The 16748-nt window shown below is 43.5% G+C and overlaps 1 protein-coding gene across 7 annotated transcripts in view; it reads right to left on the bottom strand.

Moving 5' to 3' along the window:
• Positions 1 to 16540, bottom strand: part of RIOX2 (ribosomal oxygenase 2) — a 28299-nt gene extending 11759 nt beyond the window's left edge. For 2 of the 7 annotated variants that reach the window (XM_024244168.3, XM_024244170.3), the window contains exons 1-4: positions 16456 to 16540; positions 11228 to 11698; positions 5634 to 5753; positions 3088 to 3216 (exon numbers count right to left, since the gene is read on the bottom strand). In XM_024244168.3, coding sequence (XP_024099936.3) covers positions 3088 to 3216; positions 5634 to 5753; positions 11228 to 11659 — 681 coding nt within the window. In that variant the 5' untranslated portion in view covers positions 11660 to 11698; positions 16456 to 16540. Of the gene's footprint in view, positions 1 to 3087; positions 3217 to 5633; positions 5754 to 11227; positions 11699 to 14937; positions 15084 to 15660; positions 15852 to 15984 lie in introns of all 7 variants that reach the window. The other 5 variants (XM_063721647.1, XM_063721648.1, XM_054550487.2 and 2 more) reach the window with 5 other exon arrangements.
• Positions 16541 to 16748: the final 208 nt, after the last annotated feature.

Raw genomic sequence — 16748 nt, 5'->3', positions numbered from 1 at the left:
AATAAAAAATGGTACATCTACACAGGACTGGAAGTTACTCTGGGTGAGCCCATCAGTGATGGTAAGTGAATGGGAGAGCCTAGGGCCCTACTGTACACTTTTATATGACTAGCAAAGAAGTAGGGTTGTTTAGACTAGCATCACCACAAACATGAGTAATGCGTAGCACTACAACATTTTACAATGGCTACAATAACACTAGGTGATAGGAATTTTTCAGCTTCATTATAACCTTATGGGACAACTGCCACATATACAGTCTGTTGTTGACTAAAATGTCAAGTGGCACATGACTATATTTCATTCATTTCATACACATTTGCCCCACCCTCCTGGCTGGAAAAGTAAACATTCTCCCCTACAGCCTCCTGAAGGAATGCAGTACAGCAACCCTAGTGAGACCGCTTTTAGTCTCCTGACCTCCAGAAGCATAAGATAATGAATTTATGTTGTTTTAAACCATTGAGTTTGTGGTAATTTGACAAGAAGCAACAGAAAAACTAAGACAGACATACAGATATTGCCTGTAAAGATTTTTTTTTTTTTTTTGAGACGGAGTTTCATTCTTGTTGCCCAGGCTGGAGTGTAATGGCGTGATCTCGGTCACTGCAACCTCCATCTCCTGGGTTCAAGTGATTCTCCTGCCTCAGTCTCCTGAGTAGCTGGGATTACAGGCACCTGCCACCATGCCCAGCTAATTTTGTATTTTCCCTAGAGATGGGGTTTCTCCACGTTGGTCAGGCTGGTCTCGAACTCCTGACCTCAGGTGATCCACCTGCCTCGGCCTCCCAAAGTGCTGGGATTACAGGCGTGAGCCACCGCACCCCGCCTAAAGATTTATTGTAAAGGAGGCAGCAAAATAATATTTTTCAATCCTCATAGCCTGCAAGGTAAATATTTTGACCTCTGTTTTAATAAAGAGGAAACGGAGACTTGGATGAATAACTTGACCAAGGACATACAGCTAATAAGTGACAGCAGCTGAATTCAAACTCAGATCTGTCAGATCCCTGAGCCACAGAGTGGTGTTTCCATCACAGGGGTGATCTCATCTTGGGAGTCTGGGTCTGCAGATGAACTGAACGGGCTGCCACTGGCGTAGGGGAAAGAAGCGGATAAGGGCTCCAAGACCTCCACTGTCACCCTCCCATGCCTATCCCTTAACCACAGCCACTAAGCCTTTCTATTTCATCTTTGGGCATTGACACAGGTTTCGCCTGAAGAGGCCCACTGCTTAAAAGCTCAAATGTGGGCTGGGCGCGGTGGCTCACGCCTGTAATCCCGGCACTTTGGGAGGTCGAGGCAGGTAGATCACAAGGTCAGGAGTTCGAGACCAGCCTGGCCAACATGGTGAAACCCTGTCTCTACTAAAGATACAAAAAATTAGCCGGGCGTGGTGTCGCGCACCTGTAATCCCAGCTACTCGGGAGGCTGAGGCAGGAGAATCGCTTGAACCCAGGAGGCAGAGGTTGCAGTGAGCTGAAATCACGCCATTGCCCTCCAGCCTGGGTGACAGGGTGAGACTCTGTCTAAAAAAAAAAAAAAAAAAAAAAAAAATGACATGCACATACACACTTGAACAATACTGTACAACATGGTCTTTCTCCATCCAGGAGACTCAGTGCATCTCCTAATGGACTCTGTGTTGACTGTTTAATGGGCATGGCAACAATACAAAGAATCCACACCCTTTACACTTAAAGGCCACTATGAAGCCTGACCTTCTTGGGCAGAGCAAGTAGCCAGGTCATCGGCCTGAGTAACTCAGCCCTGACTTCCGAGACTATAGATGGCTTAGTCTTTAAAGATAACCAACCATGAATCTATGTAAACATGATGCAACAAAAGCAGAAGCTGGCAAACTCTGTGAAGAGCCAAATGGAAAGACAGTACATATTTTTGGTTTGCGGGCCATGGGATCTCTGTGGCAACTAGTCCGCTCTGCTGGAGTAGTGTGAACACAGGACATTAAGGAATGGGTGTGGCTGTGTTCCAATAAACTACTTACAAAAACAGGCAGCAGGCCAGATTTCCTGGCCCATGGGCCACAGTTTGATGACCACTGACTAAAAGCATAAAAAAAACCAGTCAGGTTACCTTTACTGTTGTTTATTTATTTAAGTCTCCTATAATATAGACACCCATCCTAAAAGGCAAGATTGTTTCCCTTAGTTACTGGGAGGTAGGTAAGGATTTTGAAATCAAGAAACATACAAGGCATTGAGTAAGAAACAGACTAATTATAACTTCGAGACACAAGAAAAACAATAAGTATATGCAAATGTGTCAGGCTGGTAGAATCTTTGGAATGGTTTAAAATAACTATTGTTTTATTGCTAAAGGAAATTAAGTTACATGTTTTAAGAAAGAGTATAAAGTTGAATTATGGAACTACTCCTATCCATCTAACGTTCTTTTCCTCAACAACCTCTCCTGCTGGGGACTGGCTATGTTCCCATCGATGTTAACTGCTCAAAGACAGATTTTCTCAGCAGCAAGATGCCAAGGAACATGCACATGATTAAGCCACCTGACTCCCCAGAGAAGGAATCCTCAAGAACTTTCCTGATTACTACTGTTCTGGTAACTGTATGCAGGGGGTACAGAGATAGTCCGCCATATGACCAGGATGAAAATGAGTCACACTGGAATTTTAGCAACAAAAAAAAAAACTAAGGGATCCCTGGCTATGTTCTGCCTAAGCAACTTCCAGCCCTGTGCTGACCATTGTCTTAGATGCGGAGAAGCTGCCCAAGGCCAGAGCTTCCATTTTTCCTCTAGAGGAGTCAGTGGTTCACTGAATTCTCTTTCTTCCTGTTGGACTTGAACTGTACATGAAAACAGGTTATTTGGGAAGTGAACTTAATACTTCCTTAACCCACTTCTCCAAGTGCAAACCACCAAGACTCCTTCAGAAATTACATGTGCTGGCTGACGGCAATGAGGACCACCCTGCCCTGAAACCCAGGGATATATTCCCATGGGGACCATCACACGAACTCTAAACCTTGAGCCTGAACTTGTCTTAGCAACAGAGGAAACCACAATGGCTCTAACAATGAGGTGCCCACAACAGTCATCACATACCTTCAGCATAAACTCATGCACCGGCCTGCCGATCCTTTCCTCGGCCTCCACGCTGTACTCTCGTGCCAGGGGCACAGTGGGGTGGTAGAGGCGCCAGTGTTTCTCTCCCTCCAGCTGCAGGATGAAAACCTAGAGACCCACAAGGCCCAGGAGCATCAGAGAGCTTCCTGACAACTCACACACAAAGTGCTTCTGGACTATTAGCCCTCTAAGGGCTTAGACAAATATACAGGTGAACCGTGAACAACACAGGTTTTTTTTTTATTTATTTTTTATTTTTTAGAGACAGTCTCACTCTGCTGGCCAGGCTGGAGTGCAGTGTCACAATCACAGCTCACTGCAGCCTCTCAAACTCCTGGGTTCCAATGATCCTCTTGCCCTAGCTTCCTGCGTAATTGGGAAGCTGGCATACACCACAGCTCCCAGCTAATTTATCTTTTTTGTAGAGATGGGGTGTCACTTTGTTGCCCAGAATGGTCCTGAACTCCTGGCTTTAAGCAATCCATTCACCTCGGCCTCCCAAAGTGATCACAGGCGTTTGCCACCATGCCTGGCCTAACAGCATGGGAATGAACCGTGCAGGTCCGCTTATATGCTGATTTTTTTCAATAAATATATTGGAAAATTTGGGGGAGATTTGCAACAATTTGAAAAACATAAAAAATATCAAGAATTAAGAATGTCATAAATGCATCAAATATAAAAACATATGTAGATACTAGTCTATCATCTACTACCATAAAATATTCACAAATCTATTACAAAAGGTTAAAATTTATCAAAACTTACCTATACAAATACTTCTAGACCACCATTTGCAGTCAAGAAATGTAAACAAACGTAAAGATGCAATATGGAATAGCTGAACAAAATTAACTTTAGTACATATTGTACTACTGTAATAATTTTGTGCTACCTCCTGTTGCTATTGCTACGAGCTTAAGTGTGATGCTAATTATCTCCACATGAACAGTTCCTCTCTCCAGTGAACTGTGTATCACAGTAAAAAAATGATCTCTCAACAGTTCTTGTGTATTTTTCATCATGTTTAGTGCAACACCTTAAGCCTTGAATAACACCATGGGACCCATATGATGTGCCACTACTGCTACTGCAAGTACTCCCGAGAAACAGAAAAAATTCGTAACATTACAAGAAAAAGTTGAATTGCTTGATGTGTATTGTGGATTAAGGCCTGCAGCTGTGGCTACCCACCATTTCAGATGGACGATTCAGCTTGTAAACAAATGATGTAAACTTACGGTATTGAGAAATACAATACTAAAAATACTTTTCCCTTTCTTATAATTTTCTTAATAACTTTTCTCCAGGTTCCTTCACTGAAGAATAAAGTATATAACACATACAACATACAAAATAAGTGTTAACCAATTTATGCTATCAGTAAGATATCTAGGCAATGGTAGGCTACTAGTAGTTAAGTTTTAGGGGAGTCAAAAGTTACAAGCAGATTTCTGACTGCACAAGGTGCTGGCACCACTAACCCCCACGCTGCACAAGGGTCAAGCGCACAAGTTTTCCGATAAAAAATAAAAATGAAAGATGAGAAATGCATGTCATTCCACAGTTAAACAAAAGTTGCCATTACTGGGTTTTATTTTTAAAAACAGGGAATCGTGAATCCTGACACTGGATATTCATTCTTTTCACTTTCTTAGAGCCTCACTGAGTTGTTTATATCCCACTATCTCATTCCTTTAAATCTTCTATCAGACAGCTGAAAGCCCATAATCTCTGATGGAAAAGCCAAGCTTCAGATATTACTGAATGTCTAAATCCTGAATGTTGAAAGGGCCTGGGCAGATAGGAAAACTTCGAGTTTTTTATTCTTTATTCAGTCAAAGATATTCTATTAAAAATATTAAAAATAACATTTTGTGAAAATGTATTGATGTCAAATTGCTATCAAAGGAGAAAAAGGGGACTTTTTACCAATAACTCTGTGTTTACACCTTATATTAGGACAAAAATAAAACTATGGAATACATAAGCCAAAGAGTTAAATTCTTTTGGAAGCCACATCAGAGTGAAATCAACACTTGTCAAGATGCCAATGCTTAAGTGAAACCATGACCCTCATTCAAGCTGCCCCAAGATTTTCACAAATGGAAAATATATACATACTTTTGGCAGCTACTGAAAAAGAACAAAATGAAAGCAGATGAAGGATTATTTGTGACCTCATCTTATTAAAGACCATACTTTGTGAAATTAAAGGAAAAGCCAAGCACACCTTTCTGTAGATAAATTCAATAAATACTTGTTTCAGAGGAATGTGTGGCTCTTTAAATTAGTAAGGTTGGAAACAAGCTGTCCCTTTGAGACACAGCAGGAAACCAGTTTAGTGGGATTTACTTTAGCCCAACATTTTGATGAAATCAATATCTCCAGAAAACTGCACAGAAAGAGCGAATACAGACCTAAGAGCCTTAGAGAATAATGTGAGCTCACCCTGACAACTCTACTAAACCAGGCTCCCAACAACTCATTCTTCCCAACATGGGGCAATTTTCTCCATCTCTTACCTCGACATCATCATAATGGGGTGGCAGGCCCTGAGATCCTGCAGGAGTTATGTACACATTCGAGCCAACCAAGGAGCCAAAGTAACATTCCAGCTTCTCCTGGATCCTCCAAAGCTCATCCTTTACAAAAAAGGAAAAAAGAAAGGGTCGGGGTGTGGGGGGAGTGAAAAATGTATTAGAAATAAGAGTAAGAGCATGTTCTTGTTCACTTAGGAAGTCTTTACTGCACAACTACTATACACCAGATACTGGGAATTATGCAATGATACAGCCAATACCCATGGTCTCAAAAATCTTCCATTCCAGTGCAGAAACACCATGTAACAGACGTGAACAGATAAAGGGAAGACTGACAAGGTGGGCAATTGGGAGTCCGGAAGGCTTTTAAGCAGGGAAGGACACAATCCAATTTACATTTTTGAAAGCTCACCCTGGTTACTGTGTGAAGAATGCACTGTATGTCATTCTTGGAATGACAGTGGAAGTCAGAGAGACTAGTGAGGAAGCTTCTCAGGCAGCAGCTCAAGCGACAAGTGACTGGGGTGGTAAGAAAGGCAAGGAGGGAGGTAGAAGAGTGGGATGCACTCTAGAAGCAGCACAGACAGGACTTGCTGACAGATTCAATGTAAAGGAGAGGAGTTAAAAAAAAATACTCTTGGGTTTTTGACTTGGGCAATCCGTTCCCCTTTTCATGTAATGAGATGAGAAAAACTTACGAAAAAACAAGTTTTCAGGACAAAAAAAAAAAAGAGTTTTATATTAGGAATGTTAAGTTTGGGATGCTAAGACCCCCCCACATGGAGATGTCTTTAAGTCAGTCTGAAGTCCTGGCAGAAACTAAGGACTGAAGGTTTACACTTGGGAATTGCCTACACAAAATGGATATTTAAAGCAATGGGAACAGAAATGATAACATAGGAAGAAGGTACAAGACAGAGAAGGAATAACAGGCTGGGTAACGTTCCCTCTCTCCACTATCAACTCTTCAGAGCAGACACCAGACTTAGAGGCCTAGCAATGGGCCATATATTCCCATGAGAGAGAAGGAAGTCTGATTTTACCAAGGCTGGTGAGAAGAGAGGAGGGGCAATTAGGCCATGTAGATATTAGCACTTCCTATGTGCCAGGCACTGTCTCCAAGTGCTTCACAAATATTAATTATGCAACCCTCACAATAACCCTGCCTCATAAAGAGGGTACTACCATTATCTTCAGTTTATAGATGAGGAAACTGAGGCATAAGAACATGCAACTAGTAAACGATGGAGCCAGGATTCAAATTCAGGCAGCATGGCTCCAAAGTCCATACCTTTCAGATAATTTAAGAAAACACAAATCACAAAGGACACTAAAGAGACTAAGTTTTAAACATATGAATGTACAGTGCCTGGCACACAGACTGCATGACAACATACTTAAATACTTGCTGAGCAAACCAATGACCACAGCTTGGGAGTCCCTTCTACCACAGGACTGAAAAAGAATCCACTGTATTAAAAATATCAAGTGAGAAAGAACTGGGAAGAATTGGGTCAATATGAAAAAAGACTTTTTTTAAGACACGGTCTTGCTCTGTCACCCAGGCTGAAGCGCAGTGGTGTGATCACAATCACAGTTCACTGCAGCCTCGACATCCCAGGCTTAAATGATCCTCCCATCTCAACCTCCCAAGTAGCTGGGACTGCAGGTGCATGCTACCATGCACGGCTAATTTTTTTCTCATTTTTTTGTAGAGATGGTGGTCTCACTTTGTTGCCCAGGCTGTTGTCAAACTCTTGGATTCAAGTTATCCTCCTGCTCTGGCCTCCCAAAGTGCTGGGATTACAGATGTGAGCCATGGATTTAGCCAAGGACATCTTTACACAGACAACTGGGCTTCTCTATAGATCTCAGAGTTTCTACTTAACACAGAAAAAATAACTGAATGTCATCTGAATAGCTCCAAAGAGTTAACAGAGCTCCAAAAGGGCCTAATCTATTTCAGGGAAAGGCCAGCAGGACCTGGTTCTGTAATTATTTTTATATAGTAACTGGAACCACTTGGAAACCAGGCCTTCTCTCTCTCGGTTTCTCTCTCTGATTGTATGAGACGTCTTTCAGGACTGTATAGGTGATTTTATGGTTCCCGACCCAACTGTCAGGGTAACTAATGAATATGTCTCTTTTCTTCTTAAAGTTTACTGAAAATGCTATCAATGGCACAATTTTTCTATTTCATCTGGACCTTTAGCCTCTGAATCTGCCAACCGTGGCCTACTAGAAGAGATCTGGAGTCAAACCACCTCGGTTCAGGTTATAATTACAAGCAAGGTGACTTCAGTTGTTTATCTTTAAGATAAAGATATTATCACTCCCGCTCAAACACTGTGGTGAACAGCAGAAAACTTATCACAAACCCTATTAAAAATGCGAAGCAGTATACAAGCGATATTGCTTTACTAACATTGACTCAAGCACAAACAAGGCTCCTGAAACCTGTCTTTTCCTTTACCACAGGACTCGATATCCGGCGAGCCCAAGGAGGACCCAGAACAGTGAAAGGGAGAAGGCGGAAGTCTCTCTTCTGGCTGGCTGTAACCTCCTCTCTCCACTGACCTACCCGTCAGAATCAAAACTCAATGCCATGGCTAAAATAGAAGCCCATGTATATGCCTAAAGAAAGGCAAAAGCAAATATATAAAAAGCCCTACTAAATTTCAATACATCTTTCAAAGTATGGTAGGAAAATGCTTTAAATTTGGAGTCAGAAACTCTTATCAGCTTGGAATAGTTATGGAAAGGTCACATCTGTGAACTCCAGTTTTTTCACATATAAAATGGAGTCCACGGCCAGGTGCAGTGGCTCATGCCTGTAATCCCAGCATTTTGGGAGGCTGAGGCAGGTGGATCACAAGGTCAGGAGTTCAAGGCCAGCCTGGCCAACATGGTGAAACCCCATCTCTACTAAAAAAAAAAATACAAAAATTAGCCGGGCATGGTGGCATGCACCTGTAATCCCAGCTACTCAGGAGGCTGAGGCAGGAGAATTGCTTGAACCTGGGAGGTGGAGGTTGTAGTGAGCCGAGATTGTGCCACGGCACTCCAGCCTGGGCAACAGGGCAAGACTCTGTCTCAAAAAAAAAAAAGAAAGAAAGAAAGAAAGAAAAAGAAAATGGAACAAAAGCTGCCCTATTTGAAATGCCTGTTAGAAAGTTCAAAAGTTAAAATATATGAAATTACTTGGTAAACTCTAGCCTGCTATGCAAAATGCAAATAATTGTGGTAATTCCTCTCACCAGGACTTTTAATATATGGATTACTGAAAGCAAGTGCAAACAACTTATTATGGCTCCCTGGTTACCTCCTTACTCGTTTTTAAACTAACTATACTGATAAGCTGTGCACAGTCTGAGACCCAATAAACAAAGGGCTGCATGTTTACTCTAACAGTCTCTCAACCTGGCCAGGAATAAACTGCTTCTAGACTTCCTCTATTCTGATGTTAATATGCCCATTACTAAAGAAACACACACAATGCCAAACCACCTCATAATATAGTACTTAGAATCCAGACTCTAGTGTAAGAGGGTGAGCTCCTATGGCTTATAGGTCTCTCCAGTACGAGTGGTACAAAGAGATTTAAAAAAAAAAAAAAAAAAAAAAAAAGGCCCAGCACAGTGGCTCACGCCTGTAATCCCAGCACTTTGGGAGGCTGAGGCGGGTGGAACACCTGAGGGCAGAAGTTTGAGACCAGCCTGGCCAACATGGCGAAACCCTGTCTCTACTAAAAACACAAAAATTAGCCGGGCATGGTGGTGTGTGCCTGTAATCCCAGCTACTAGGGGGGCTGAGGCAGAAGGATCACTTGAACCCAGGAGGCGGAGGTTGCAGTGAGCTGAGATCGTGCCACCGCACTCCAGCCTGGGCAACAGAGCAAGACTCTGTCTCAAAAAAAAAAAAAAAAAAAAAAAAGGCACATCCTAGTCTGGCCTGAGGGCTGAATTTGGGCTGAGAAAGCTCATTCTTCCTGCTTTAATAAACTCAGCCAGAGCCTAATCAACAAGGCAAAAGAAACAGGTTCTTGGACACTGGAATCCCAGACGAGGAATGTGCAGCACTTAAGTGGATGAGCAGAGAAAAGCCCTGCGGGGGATGATTCTAAAGTAGAGAAATGACAGCCACAGTGGACACCACACATATGCCAAATATCATCTCTCTGCTGGTCTATGACCAAAGCACACGTAATCAAATTCACTGAATTCATTTCTGTGTAGAGTTCTCAGGTTTCTAAAAACCACACTTAAAAGTGCTACTTCTAGTCAAGGACTAGCTCAGCGAGAAGCATTTTATTGACGGTGTCCATATTTTCTGAATTCAAATCATAACTTGGTCTGACAAATGATTTGTAAATTGTTTTTGAGTGCCTAGGCTACAAGGTTAGCATTTCAGGGACATTTCACCTTTGTATGATTGCTTGAGATGGAATAGCTGGAATCAGGACTTGTCTTGAAAAATCTAAGAGCACTCATACTTCATACAGAGTATGAATAGGTTCAAGATCTTTTAGACAAGAAAGAAAGGGAAGGGCATTCACCAGATGAAGCCCAATGGGCTATAACAAGCCACCTCAAGTTAAATCACTGGAAACACTATTGGTAACTGACGACAGAGCCCCAGAAGCCATCAATAAAGCCAGAATCTATTCCTCTCAACATGGAACCTCACAAACCCCTCTCTTTCTCCTCCCACGTTGCCGTTTTGATTTAACAAAGGGTCACAGAAGGGGGTTTCTGAATGGGGATAAAAGTTTATCTAAAATTCAGAACAGCCCCTCACCTATTCTGGGCCATCTGTCATGAGATGAGATACAGATCTCAAACCTTCAGGAAAACAAATTAGCTCATACTAAATCTGCATTTTATAAATGTAGAAACCGAGCATAGAGGAGGCAAATTATTTCCCAAATGTCAATCCCTGATAAATGTCAATCCCTGATTTAAAAATTTGCCAGTCCTCCCTCTGCATTTGCAAAGCAAAGATTTCCTCCACCTATGAAGCCTTACCAGGAGCAGTTCCAGGTACCTCAATGTCACCCATTCGGGTGTTATTAAGGGTGAAGTCTCTTTATTGAACTTGCATCTAGCATGTGATCTGGTCATGGCTCTGAAGCCTCTATTTAGATGCAGGCAGTAAAGGGAGGAAACTTCGGGAAAAAATGATCACCTTGATGCTGTCATGCCTTCAATTACAGTGATGTGACAAACCAAATAGAAATGTCTATCATATAGAAAAACATAAACTGGCTCACAGAACATACTCCTGCAGTTGTAGTGCCACTTTAATAACTTTATAAACTTGTAGTATAGTTAGTTTTGCAGCTCAATGATACCCAACGATGTCTACCCTGAGCTGCTGGAGTTTCTAACAGTCCAACCAAACATAACACATAATCTTAATCCTACTTAGAATGCATTTAGACCAAAGAGGTGCTATCCCTTCTCAAACTGGCAAGAGGCTAACCATCATCAAACTACGTATTCACCCTTGAGCTGATATGTGGCCAAATGTTAGTACTTTAAAATGTATGAGGATTCTGCAATGGGGAAACTGGTTACCTTAAATCTCTGAGGTTGGTGAAGCTGAATCGTTGCCCTTTTCTGATCAAAATCTTTTCTCAGCTGAAGAAAGTGTGCTTTGCCATCTTTATTTAAAACCTTCTTCTTTCCATTGACACACCGGCAGACATTCACATCTCTTCCATAGTACATCCCCCGGCTGCACAGACTCTTCAGATCTGTTAGCTTGAACAGGGACCCGTAGTATGTGGCCAGTGCAGGGTCATCTCTCTGAATGAGAAGGGGCTTCTGCTCCCAGAATTCCTTGAAAAAAGTCTCTGTCTTGATGGGCGAGATTAAACTTTCAAAGAGACTACTGGGACTATCAAAGTTTAAAGCTGAAGGCCCCCCAGCTGCTTCTACCTTCATCTGCTTACAGGGAACCGGTCCCTCTTCCTTCCCACTCCCTGCAGGCTTTGCTTTCTTTGGCATCGTTCGGTCTTCAAGACAAAGCAGTAAGGAAATGCAAACCTACCAAAAGAACAAAACACACATGGTTAGGTTTACAAAGAGTGCCAGCATTGGTGTTAGTGGATTGCGCGCACACACAACTGAATGACCATTACGCCTTCATGAGAACTCTTCATAGGTCAAAGCTACTTCCCCCAGGATAGGAGACAGCCTTAAGCCAATGCCATTTCTTCTAAGATATGATTCAGCCTCAACCACCACTCAGATGACATATTCATCTAAAGAAGAACGTGTTTTTCTTTTGCACAAGCACTATGTCATGGTATTATTTATTAGGCAGTATAATTATCCCAAATAACCCTATTCAACTGTCTCAGCAGCTCCTACTCACAGTTTAGCCTGTGGCCACTGACACAGCAAAGTCAAATATCTTGGATTTGGCTCCCATCAGCATCAGGGCTCACATCTAATTAGATGTACTCTGAGTTACAAACATTCGACTAGAGAACAACTAACAGCTGCCCACTGCCAGGTGCTCCTCACCGCAGCACCACCCCAACTGTTGCGCAGGTCAATCAATGCGCCCTGGACCCGCAGTGTCTCCTGGTGGCTGGAGCAGGCCACTGCCTTCTCCTGTCTCCACTAACCACCTGAACCTGCTCACTTCCAACTCTGAGCTTATTCCTGAAAACTGCCACTTTTATCAGAAACTCCCCTTCGTTTAAAGAAATAAAGCCCCTAAAGGCTGAAAAGTGAAGGCTAAAAGTAGTTTTATCTAAAGTCTTGAAAAAACTATAACTTTTTAACTGAAGATTTTAAATAATACCAGTATCATTAACCCCTAACACAGCACTTCTCCAACTTTAATGTGCACACAGATCGCCTGAGCATCTCAATAAAATGCAGGATATGATTCACTAGCTCCAAGGTGGAGCCTGAGATTCTGCATTTCTAACAGGCTCCCAGGTGATGCTTCTGCTGCTGACACTGCTGAGTAATAGAAGTCACACAGCCAAGCCTTGCAAAGCTCCTTCAGAACTGCCTCCAAACCACAACTATTGATACTTAGAGGGTAGGTCTCCCTCATCTGTTTCCAAGAACTGTAATTCAAATTATTTAAATTTCTCGAGACTGCAAAATTCTATCTTAAAGTCCTTTCCCTCTGGGAAGGGACTCCATCACTTTCAACAGATTCTTAAAGGAGTCCCTATCTCCCGACAAGGTTAAGAACCACTGTACTTATAAAAGACAAAATTTCTCAAAGACTTGTTATTTATAAATGGTACAGTTTCCTACTTTGGTGAGTTATCAGAATTGCAAGAATACTGTTTTCTGTTCTTTTGTCATTATAACTAAGCAGTATTTCAGCTACACTGTAGACTAAGTGGAATTAATGTTCTGGCCTGGGAAGTAAGCATCCTGGAACGATGTGTTGCATACTGTGTGATGTGTTGCCATGTATAAAAGAATCTTTAGAATGAAACCCAGATGTAAACTGAACAAATTAAGAAAGGAAATGTCAAAATACAAAACCCCCTAAACAGCTCAGTTCCTTCAAAAGACCAGGTGCTTTTGATAAGGAAACACAGGACATGGTGGAAGACTAATACAAATTGATACTACAGGAGAGGGGTAAAGCTTGAAGCTTAGAAAAAAAAATAAACTTTACTGTTTAGGACATGTGGTCAGTAAGACACATTTTCTGAAAATGTTTCCTTTAAGTGAAACAGACCAGCTTGAATTCTCAAGGAAAGAATTAAGGCTTCAGGAAGGCACAGCACTGCTAGTACATAGAACTCTCAAGTGATGTAGAAATACAAAGAGATAGAAAAATGGATTCGGGAAGGGGTACTGCTTATGCAGAAGAGGTTCCATAGCGGGCCTGACTGCTATCCTTTGAAAGTGCAGCTTGTGGCCGATGTCTCAGAATTTAAGATTTTGGGAGAGTTTCCACCACCATTAACTGATAGGAGTGGCTCACCATGCCTAAAATGCACAATCATTACAGTTTATACCAACACCTGCTTTCCTCTGGGAGTCTGGAAACGTTGGTATGTGCCAGGCAGGGGTGGCCTAAGTGACCAGCCACCAGTAAAAGCCCTGGACACTGAGTCTCTAACAAGCTTCCCAGATTGGCAACATTTCACAAGTGTTGACACAACTAGTTGCCGGAGCAACTGAACACAGCCAGTGTGACCATTCGAAGACCCTTGGAGCCTTGCACTTGGTGTCCCCAGAACTTCACCCATGTGCCTCTTCCCCTCGCTGACTGTCAGTGCTTGGTATCCTTTCCCTGTAATAAATCAGCTGAGTCCTGCTAGCAAATTGCTGAACTAAGGATGGCCTTGGGGACCACAGCACATTGCTCACGTTTAATTTTTAAAAACTTAGATTGGTTTATTAGGTTTGTATTACTAAAGGCACCCTATAGAGTAATTTTATATTCAGCCACACATCTCTTATCTCTCACAATTGGTCAGTTTAAAATTTATTTAAGGGGAGAGAGCAGCAGGAAGATGCAAACGAAAAGCTTGTTTTCCTTAAGCATAATATATGAATACAGTATAAGCACCTTCACCAGAAAGTGTGGCTAATCAAAGAATGCAAAACACTTAAGCCAAAATAAAATCACTTAAAAGAATCTTTCCCATCTACAATCACTAACAAACCCCAATACTGTATAACAAATGCTTTCCTTAGAATATAAATTTCACTACCCGTACTGCCAGAAGTTACATCATTTGTTTCTCTGTGTTCGTGTTGAAATGATTTGAGGCTCAGTTAATTGGAGCCTAAGCTTAGAGGTTTCTGGGCAAATACACTATTTCTCTGATTCTTACACTACTCATACTGTAAGACAACCATTCCTCTTAACAGCTTTCTAGAGCAGAGGGGAGAACAGATGAAGCATCCTACCACATTAAACATATAAAAGTTTAAGGCACATATCACAATTTCAGAAACAGCAAAAAATAAAACACGTATCTTAGAATCCAATACTATAGTAATTAAAGAAGACAATGCTTTGTCTAGAATAGTACAGCCAACACAATCTTGCCCATAAGCCTTAGAGACCACCCCAATAGGAGTAAATATTTCTATAAAATCACAGAACAGTTTTTGAAGAGCAATTGTTTTCCATTTGAGTTGACTATAAGCATTAAACGTAAAAAGACTAAAAGATTTACAGTTCATACTTTGGTGACTACCCCACAGATAAACCCTGTAAGGAAATCAATGTTGACAACCATACTATAGGCAACAGATAGAGAGTCACTACATTTTAAAGGTATCCTAACCTCCTTTTCTATAATATTTGAGGACATGAAGACGTGAGGAAGCTCTTGAAGGAAAGGATTTGTATATCCCCGGAAACAAGCACGGTGTGGTACATAGGAGGTCCTCAAGAAGTGTTTGCTGAATTTTTCACGTTTTCATCTTTTGTCTGTATACAATTTTGGAGACAAACCACAAAGGCCTTACAAAAACAGTTACGGAAAAAAACAGATGGCTTGTGCAGAGGGGATTATTGTTCTGATTGCAGCTGTCACTTAAGGATTCAACAGTATCGTAAAAGCTAAAAGGCACTTTAGACATCAGTAGTTATTACTAAATCGGGGAGGGAAGTATGAGTTTCTACATCCCCTGGGCAGTTTTACAGAATGTAGTTCAGACTTACCAGCAAGGTTGTTAGCATGCAAATTTCTGGGTCCCTTATCAAGCCCACTGGATTGCCACTTCTCATGGCTGGGGCCCAGAATCTGTATTTACGTAATACGCTCTCTAGATGAATTTTAGGTCCACTAATGGAGGACAACAGTCAAACGCAGCTCAGTTAAACACATGGCTGTCAGAAATTATATATTGCTTGTAACAAGGTTGCCCAGACTGATCTAAAACATTTCTTTTTGGCTCAGAGATATGTTAATCAATCCAGAGGGAAAACTGGTTCTCCTATTGACCTAAAGGAGTGATCAGCAGTTATCTTTTTAGTTTGATTTTAGAGAGGAAACGAACTATACCTCAATATATTTTGGTGACCATGAGGTTACAAAGCTTGATGTCCAGGAGGCAAAAACCAGTACCAGCAGAAGCAGCTGAGTAAGTCAGGTTCCTCCGCTCAAAGATGAGCCCAGTGACATGAAACCCGAGGCACCAGATTTACAGCTAATGAGTGGCGAAATCAGATCCTCTTCCTCCCAGTCTATCCTTCCTGAAAACACTGAATAACCTGGTCTCAGTAACCTGTTGGACAACCCAGCTGTCGGCCAATCGCTGTGGAATTATTTGCTGGTAAATGAATTGGAAGCATACAACGTAATGCAGCTGCCCTTCTCCCCACACACCTGAACTTCAGATTTCACAGCTGTAGAGCGTGTCTCTTAGGCCCGACCTGACGCCCGGCGGCGCAGCCCACGTGGAGGCCGTGCTCGCACAGGCAGTTCTGCCATCACCGGACGGAGGCCGGCAGCACCCTCCTTGCTAAGCCTCCAAAGTTTCCGTGCGCTCGTCACCGGTGTCGCAACCATGAGCAGGCCACGTGTGCGACTCTCCGTGCCCAAGGCTTCCGCGACCCTACCCCTAGATCCGGGCCGCACCCACCCTGCCCCGGTCTGTCTCCGGGGAGGTGGGACGCCTGGGCGCGCGTCCCAGGTCCCGCAACCACAGCGCCGGCCACCGAGGCTTCTCGCCGACCGACAGGTCTCCCAGACCCGCACCCGAGCCCGGGTGCCTAAAGCAGCAGCGCGCGCCCCGCGGGATCGGGCACTACCCGGCCTGCCCCGGCGCTGGGCTGCCCGCGAGAGCGCCCCACTCACCCGGCACGGCCTGTTGCGCGCGGCCGCGAGCCCACTGCGCTGCGACGCAGCGGCTGGAGGCGGGGCGACGTGGGCACGCTCCGGGCGACGCTCCAGCCCCCGCCCCGCCCCGCCCCGCCACGCCGGCCCCTCCGGGCGACGCTCCAGCCCGCGCCCCGCCCTGCCCCGCCGGCCCCGCCCCGCCCCGCCGGCCCCGCCCCGCCCCGCCGGCCCCGCCCCGCCCCGCCGGCCCCGCCCCGCCCCGCCGGCCCCGCCCCGCCCCGCCGGCCCCGCCCCGCCCCGCCGGCCCCGCC

This window comes from Pongo abelii, chromosome 2 (genome assembly GCF_028885655.2).
Source record: "Pongo abelii isolate AG06213 chromosome 2, NHGRI_mPonAbe1-v2.0_pri, whole genome shotgun sequence".
Taxonomy (NCBI): domain Eukaryota; kingdom Metazoa; phylum Chordata; class Mammalia; order Primates; family Hominidae; genus Pongo; species Pongo abelii.
The sequence above is the reverse complement of the archived record's forward strand: the minus strand, read 5'-3'. Positions and strand labels throughout refer to the sequence as shown.